The 8,882-nt window shown below is 38.5% G+C and overlaps 1 protein-coding gene across 1 annotated transcript in view; it reads left to right on the plus strand.

The window, feature by feature from the left end:
• psd2 (pleckstrin and Sec7 domain containing 2) overlaps positions 1-4,166 on the plus strand; it is a 33,612-nt gene extending 29,446 nt beyond the window's left edge. Inside the window, exons 13-14 of the mRNA XM_010794795.1 lie at positions 171-308; positions 1,454-4,166. Of these exons, the coding sequence (XP_010793097.1) occupies positions 171-308; positions 1,454-1,672 (357 nt within the window). The 3' untranslated portion in view covers positions 1,673-4,166. The remainder of the gene's footprint in view (positions 1-170; positions 309-1,453) is intronic.
• Positions 4,167-8,882: the final 4,716 nt, after the last annotated feature.

An 8,882-nucleotide genomic window follows, 5' to 3' on the forward strand; every position in this document is an offset into this window, starting at 1 on the left:
AAAGCTTTTATTTCCCATTAGAGAAATAGATTAAAACACAGTTTACTACTGCAGCCTACACTATCCTACTGCATTAAAAGTCTCCACCCACGTCATTTTTTATATATATTCTATTTGTGTCTGCTTGCATCTGATTGGCTGTTTTTTTGTGCGTGCTGTGATTGGTGCAGGAGGAGCAGCTGCTGAGTCACGAGAACAAGATGAAGCAGATGAGCCTGGAGCTGGAGGAGCACCGGAAAAACTCAGTCGACCCCAAAAGCCGTGAGTGGGAGGAGTATCGGCTGAAAGAGCACTACCTCACGTACGAGGTACACGTCCCGTAAATTCCTCATTTTATTTTTCAACTTAAAGGGTTGACGGCCACTGTCTGTTAGCTGTTTTCCTTTTCATGTCCTTTCCTATAGTATAGTATATCGTTTCAAATGTTGTATGTTTTTCATACTTGCAAAGATTTAGTTGGCATACATGAAATCTCATGATAACTTCAACAAATATATGGGTATTGTTTTGTAACTGTCAGTCCTTGTATTAACTTAAGGATGGACGCTAGATGTGGATAGGTTCTTGTTAAGGGTATGCTAGGGTAACTAATAGATTATTTATTACGTTAAGGTAATTATTTTGAATTACATGTATTCTGTGAATTTATTTTTAAATATGCAATTTAGGAATTATCTAACGCTAACTTTTGGTGAAATTAGGAAGCAACAGATGAAAATAGACACAGTCTGTACAACTCATATGTGTTTTTAGGATATTTTCTATTGCTTAAGAAGAAATGAAACTGAAGCACATTAACCCAATCTCAAAATAACCAGCGCGTAGTTTCTCGCCTTAAGTCCTCAATCAAGCTGAATACTAAACAGAACCTTTATTTAATAAAGAACATATAAACAACAAATAAAGTCAGAAGTGAGGGGACTTTTAGTCTTATAGAATATAATATAATCGTTTAATGTCATTATACATGTACAATGAGATAAATGCTTCTCCCTTTCAAGGGTGCCATCAAAACAAAAAAATATCAGTACATAAGACAACAAATATACGCAGCATACATACTTACGAATAAGGAATAAAGTGCAGCAATTATTTCTTCACAATATTCTTTCAATTACAGTTTTTCTAAAATGTTATGTTTTAATATGCAAACAAGGCATTATCTAACGTTAACTGGGTGAATTAGGAATAAACAAACAGGTGGAAATAGACAAAGTTAGTCCAATAAACAGCTAAATGTTTTATTGTTTTTGTGCAGCATTTTGGCTTTTTCTTTCCATTTTTCTTAAAAAAAGTAATGAAATAATAATAAACTCAAATCATTTTTAAATGAACCCTGCATGAAAAAACATATTTGTGCATGTAGTTTCGATCATTTTTAATTGACATAAAAAAAGTCAGTTGTGTCTCTTTCATCCCCCTCTCCCCCTCGAGACTGCCAACGGACACACAGAAGTCCCGCTATGAGACGTACATCAGCCTCCTGCAGGCCAAACTCCGCGCGGAGACGGACGACCTTGAGAAGATCGAGGCCAGCGTGATGGGGGGCCTGATCATGGAGGGTGGGCTGTCCGGTCGGGAGTGTCACCTCCGCAAGACGCAGTCCTCCCCGTCCATCAGCCAGGCCCAGGGGGGGCTGAACGGGAGGACTGCCCCGGGACAGAGGAGCTGAGGGGAGGAAGGACCAGGGCAACAAAACGAACCCCCTCCGGCTTCTTACTGGCTGTTTCCTGTTAGTGTTTCTGTGTTGGGCTCCTCCTGTAGGACAGCAGCAGGAGACATGACCCCCCCCCCTCCAGAATTGATCCACCCGGTGATTCTGTCCTTGAGCAATAGATGAAGAAGAGCCCGTGCTCAACAAGTGACTCTGCCAAACCTCAGTCCTTTGAACTCTTATTATTATTATTATTGCACATCGACATGATCAATAACTGTGATCACTATTTATAATGACATCATCAGTATTATTTCCCAACTCAGATCTAGTTGTGTTTTCTAGTTGTGAGTCATTCATAATGTATTATTAAAGGCCGCAAAGAAGGAGGTTTCAGACGGACATGGTACTACTGTAGCATTTAGACCTTTTTTTTTTTTTCACGCACCTAGCCACTCGCAGGCGTGTGTACGGACCTACATAATGGGTGGTGTGTGAAAATGCAGCATATCCATCCCAGAAAAACTCTTGAAAGAACTTCTCAGAAGGATCAAGTCCCTGCCATGTATAGCATATTTATTTATTTATTGAATTCTCCGCCCCGGGGAAGGGTTTACACACCGGGCATGCACGCTCTTTCCTTCCCCATCCTGACATTCGTACAGTAGAAAATTGTAGAGGAGCCGTGTTTGCTCATAAGCTGCTCCGCCAGAGGAACTAGAGGTTGAGTGCCTTACTCAAGGGCACCTTGACACAAGATGTTGAGGGATTTAGTGAGTGTTAGTCACAGCGAGCTGTGATTTTAAAGCTGCCGCCCCCCCCCCCCCACACCCAAATACTGACATGCATTCAATTATTCTCCTACAAGTCTTTGACTGAACGAAAGCGCTGTGCCATGTTCTGTTTTATCCCGCAAACTACTCCTGTTGTATCACGACAAAATATGGAAGTAAAGGGCAGAGCAGGAGGGTGTGGGCGGGAGTGGATCAACTGTGTGTGTGTGTTGGCTCTTTTCAAGCAGTTCCTGGTTGAGATTTGAGTGCTGAAGCCAACAGGAAGATGTTTTCCTTTCAGACTTATTTATTGTTTGGTGAGAAAGAATCCAACGGCCTTCTGCTGAATGAGACTGCCGTAATAGTCAGGCTCTCAAAAGCATCTTCATCCCAGAGGCAGACATCATCCTTTTGACAAAGTCTCTACCTTGACTTCTTAAAATGACAACTTTTTTTCTCATGGCTCCATGAAGAATCATTAAAGGGTGAACAGTCTTGATGAATTACAGTTAAAATGGAGCATCTGAGCAAAAAGATCAGAAATCATTCATTTAGAAACTTTTGCAGTGTCATTTATGCTCACTACTTCCGAAACACACACCTTTTCACTAAAACATGACTTTATAAAACAGTTCTGCATAAACAGTGTTGCAGAAGTGTATATAATAGTAAAGTTTTAATTGATAAATATACGTACATTGGAAACAAATCATGTTACAAAATGGTTTCTTTTATAAAATAGACATGTCATAGCTTGCTTGGCCTCATTTTGAGCATTTACTGGTGTATTGAAGATGTTTTTGTGAAAGCAGGCCCCGGCCGTTCTTACATAGAGACAGCTGATTGGAGAGTGTAGCAGCAGGACTGCTCCAGCTTAACGTGCTTAAACCTGTCGGAGCACCGGACTGGAGAACAGCAAGTAGCCATCAAAACATCCTCCACATGGGGGAAAGTTGTTCTAAGAAGAAGAGACTGCTTTGGTTTTCTAAGTAAGACTCACCAAGTAAAAAACACCCCGCGCACATTTATCCAAACTGGAAAACAATACATTAAGCTTGTTTCTCATGGAAGGAGGAAGTGGTGGCGGTACCGCTGATTTTGAGCACCTTACTCGATCCACACACACCTTTTTCCTCTTTCTATGGGATTTGCGTATGACACAACTGTAGATCAGCGAGCTTAGTGCCGCTCGCTCAGCCTCGGCGTGGCACATAAGCATGTTGACACAAGCAGAGTGGTGGATATGGACAGGAAGTGATATCTTTGGCTCTGCACACAGCGCTTCTGTTGCTTCGTATATCATATTAATAGTGGCTGATGGGATCTGGGATCCTTTTCAGGACTTGGCTGGAATCCTGGAGCCGGATCCTTGTACAGAAAAAAAGTCTGAGGTGTAGTTTTCGGAGAGGAGGTACATTTTATAAAGCTGTACTGTTAGGATGAATAACCGCTTTCTTACAGGGAGACTTCCCCCCTATAGTCACTTTGGCTGTCGTGCTAACCATTGTTTCCCAATGTTCTAGGGTAGGCCTGTGCTGTAATATAGGATTGTAACGAAAAAACATTTGTTGATTGTTATGTTTTATTTAAAAAATGACAACTTCGGCACCTTGATGTCAGCATTGGATCTGTCTTTTTGTTTGTATATTGGAACTGTTTTTTGACACGATGCTTATACTATGTAAAGGACATATTTACTGAATATTTAGTCTGTGCTTCATAAAGTAAGCTTTTATACAGATGCGTGTGGTTGTGATTTATTCGTATTGTTGACTCTGTTTAAAAGAAAAAGGATCAAAGCAGTTTACTAACCTGGGTGCCACTGACATGTTTGATATTATGTAGATATTAGTTTGTGTAGTAATACAAAACTTGTTGTGTGTACAACTTCAGCTTAGTATGTATCCCAGTGTGGGACTGCAACACAGAAAACTAGACTCACAGAACAGGCCTGGTATTATTCATGTGTGTGTCTTATTCCATGCATTAGGGCTGCACAATTAATCGCAACATTATTGAAATCACAATATGGGCTAGTACAATAATTAAAGGATTGTGGTGCTGCAGAGAAGTCCCGGCCTAGAAATAGAGTTACTTTACAAAAAAAAAGAATGCTTACTTGGTCAGGCTTTTCTCAAGAGATCACACTGATCATTTTAGATCAAATCAAATCAAGTTTTATTTATATAGCACATTTTAAAAATCAATTTTTGGTCGAGCCAAAGTGCTGTACATGCAATAAAAACACTTTACTGCGATAGCAAACAGAAGAAAATAAATTACAACAGCAAATATAAAAATCAAACACAGGGCAATTTCAGGAGATGTATGGAAACAATGATGCAAAATGTATCATGTTGCAACTGCAAAGTCAAAATAATCTCAGTTAGTTATTTTTTCCAAATTGTGTAGCCCTTGCATACATTTATATCATTAAATAAACTGAATTACCTTCAACAATAAAACATTTGAGACTGCAGTGCCACCATGTCACATTTAAATGAATGCATGGTGTAGCACATGTGGATAAATGCAGCATTAATCAGCATCTTAAGTTTTCAGAAAATAACCATGCATCACATTTTTGTATCATATACCCATTTTCGAGAGTTGGAAGAACCGTTTCAATCTTTTGGTAAAGTAAAGTGGTAATATTAATAATAATAATGTGGACATATTATGTTTTAAGTGAAACTCTTTGTAAAAGTACAAAAGTGTTAGATCATAAAATACTTAAATCACCCAAACCTAAAGTACTCCTTATGCAGAATGGCCATTTTCAGGATAATATATATTATATCACTGGATTATGTTTTGTGATCTGTTAATGTTAACATTATATTCATTTTGCAGCATGGTTAGAGGTGTCATGCAGTAATTCTCCTGCATTTATAAACGTATGTCCTGATACCGACTGCTGACATTTCCTTTTAGTGTCACACAGAAATTCGCATTGGTGTACTTCTTTGACCTTGAAATTACTTATTACTAAATAATCAAACGATGTCTCCAAAACGTTTTTTTTTCAACTGGAGTTTGTACTGCCCACTCACCTGTGCCAAAGGGAGAAAGGTGCCAAATAGTAAGGCTGTTACTTTAAGAGTGTTGCATTGTGGGTTGTCTGTAACTCCAATGTTGCTAGGCTAGTGATTCACTGCCGTATCTCATTTCCGAGATTCCCCTCCTCGACTCCTATCTTCGACTCCTATCCTCGTGTCTTAGTCCCGCCCAAAGGAGATGCGAGCGGAGGAGCCGAGGAGGGGAACCGAGGAAAGAGGAGGGGAAGCAGCAGGCGGTTAGAAAAATGAGAACTCCTCTCCTCTGAGCGGTCATTTTAAAGAGACGTCCATTAATGATGACAGGAGGCACAGCAGCTCTCTGTCTGATGGACAGATGTGTTCATGACGATTTATATATTTACTTTTAATTCATTCGCAGTGCGGTATAATGAGACAATAACAGGCTACAGATGCGGACATACACACACACACACACACACACACACACACACACACACACACACACACACACACACACACACACATATGTATATATAAATATATGCAATTTCAAAAACACACATCTTATATTTAGTGGAGGAAAATAATTATGACACCACTTACTCTGGGATTTGTAGTATTTCTAGTTGCGTGTTTTTTACGACAAACTGAATTTTTTTTACATGGAAATTATTTTTTAAGATCTTTTAAATGTTTGCATAATGGGACATATGTTAAGTCTAAAAACGTCTCCCAAAGTCCTCACTGAAGTAAGAAGTTGGCAAACAAGTGGAAAACAAATAAGCCCCTGAATGTCGTGTTTTAAGTTGAAGAAGGTCCAAAGGATGCTGACAAACTGAGACAGTTTTCTGTGTTTCTGCTGGCAGAATATGGATATTTAACTCAACAAAAATAATTAAGAAACCAGACAATAAGGTAAGATGTATACTTTATTCTATATTATGTTAAAACACATTTTTAACTAAACCCAGCCATAAGTGCATAAGTGAGGTGAAAGTCAGAAACAGATATACATTTATTTTTAATGTAGACATTTTGACTTTTATAGTAGTCAACATGTCATAGTTTTCCCACAGGTGCTGCTAATTACATGTCTCTGCAATGTAAGCTGTAGGTGTGTAGCTAATGTGACAAAATACTGTCTCCAGTGGAAAGTTATCCTATTCATACAGACTCCCAGGGCTAATGTGTCTGAATAAGCTAGCTTGACATTTGTAAATGATTTGATCAACTTACTTTATGAAACAACTTTTTCCAGATCCATGCTGCGTAGCTAAGTGACAATTAGCCCGCTAACCTTAGCTTGCTGGCTTTCTAACTGTAGGCAAATTATAAAGCAAAGTACAAGAAGTGATCCATTATACTTTATGTAGCCTATTATGAGAAATGTGTTGATTTTAGCCAACAATAAATTGTGTTTCGGAACAAAACTGTTTAAAAAAAAATAAAGTTAAGTTTAGGTAAGCCAGCTAGCTCGAAATTAGTAAATCTGTTTAGGTTCGGCTTTGGTTACTTTGTAATGCTAGCTGATAAGAGTAGATTGCAAATGTCAAGCTACTTAATATGGAGCCAATGGTCTTAATACCATACAGCAACATTATTTTACATAATGATATACAATTGTAATGTCGTTGTCACTCTTTGGCCGATGACCAGCAGGATTTTAGCTGCCCCCCTTCTGGTGTAGGCCTAAATAATAAAGATGATTTTTTTTTAGATGTTCCATAATGTATCTTTGATCAGTGTGATAAAACATTCCTTTCATTAAGTAACTTTCTTTGAGATACCATAACAACGTAAGCTGCTTTACAAGCTAGCTAGTTTAACAAAGTTATCAGCATGCTTATGTATTGACCAGACACTTTAATGTCTCTTGTCTTGAAATTGCATCTTCAGCATAATACTTTGTGCCTATGAATATTTGTGCTGCGACCACTCTGTTTAAAAGCTAGTCCAGTGTGCTTCTGCTCCAAAAGCTTTTCAAATAACCCCAACAAGCTTACAACAGAGCCAAAACACTAGAGCCATTAGATACAAACAAAATGTACTCAAATCTAATTTCCCTTAGACTGTAATTGCATTAGTTTGATGTAGCACAGATGACTGCGAAAAGGCCACAACATTGCAAACAGAGTGACTGTATTTGTCAAATGATACCATGCGAGAATGTTAAGATATAGCTAAGCTGCTGTCTATTGTCATTATATTATCACTATGCTAATGCTAGTGTAATTACAGAAGGGTCACTTTTAAATTAGCCTCTTACATGTCAGTCACTGCTTGACATTTCAGAAATGAGCAGTGTCTAGTTAATATTGAGAGCTGTCAAATGTTATAGCGTTACATTTTTACAATCCTTGCCCAATTCACTGTGAGGTGCCATCCATTTTATTGCATTTGATGCACTTCCCGCCAATTGAAAAACCCTCACCTGGATGATAGGAGTTAATACTCTTCTGTTCACATCATGTCGTCTCTCCTGCTGAGGCAACCATCTGGCACACTAAGCTTTGATTTTCACCTGGAAATGGAAATGCAGATGTCCGGAGCTCAGTTAAAATCAATGTGTCCATCATATATTTTTACGCTCCTATTGAGTTTGTGCCGTTTAAAATCATTAATACATGAGCGATCTTTCCAAACACGGCTGATGATTCCACTTATACTTAAAATACAGTAGTACTAACAGTACTTAGTTGATATAAATGAAATAAACTAAAATTATTTAACATCCCCTTCACAAATTATCTTTGTACAGTGGGGGAAAAAAAGTATTTAGTCAGCCGCTGACTAAATACTTTTTTTCCCCCACTGTACAAAGATAATTTGTGAAGGGGATGTTAAATAATTTTAGTTTATTTCATTTATATCAACTAAGTACTGTNAAACTACGTTGAGTCGTAAGAAAGAAGGAGGTTTGTGCAGATCACTCAAAAACTGCTTGCCTACTGTGAAACATAGGGGTGGAAACATCATGCTTTGGGGCTGTTTTTCTGCAAAGGGACCAGGACGACTGATCCATGTAAAGGAAAGAATGAATGGGGCCATGTATCGTGAGATTTTGAGGGAAACGAAGGAGTGGCTTCGTAAGAATCATTTCAAGGTCCTGGAGTGGCCTAGCCAGTCTCCAGATCTCAACCGCATAGAAAATCTTTGGAGGGAGTTGAAAGTCCCTGTTGCCCAGCGACAGCCCCAAAACATCACTGCTCTAGAGGAGATCTGCATGGAGGAATGGGACAAAATATGTCATTGCCAACAAAGGGTATATAACAAAGTATTGAGATGAACTTTTGTTATTGACCAAATACTTATTTTCCACCATAATTTACAAATAAATTATTTAAAAATCAGACAATGCGATTTTTTTTTTTTTTTCTCATTTTGTCTCTCATAGTTGAGGTATACCTAGGATAGAAAATTACAGGCCTCTCATTC

This window comes from Notothenia coriiceps, unplaced genomic scaffold, assembly GCF_000735185.1.
Source record: "Notothenia coriiceps isolate Sejong01 unplaced genomic scaffold, NC01 NC01_scaffold00037246, whole genome shotgun sequence".
Taxonomy (NCBI): Eukaryota; Metazoa; Chordata; class Actinopteri; order Perciformes; family Nototheniidae; genus Notothenia; species Notothenia coriiceps.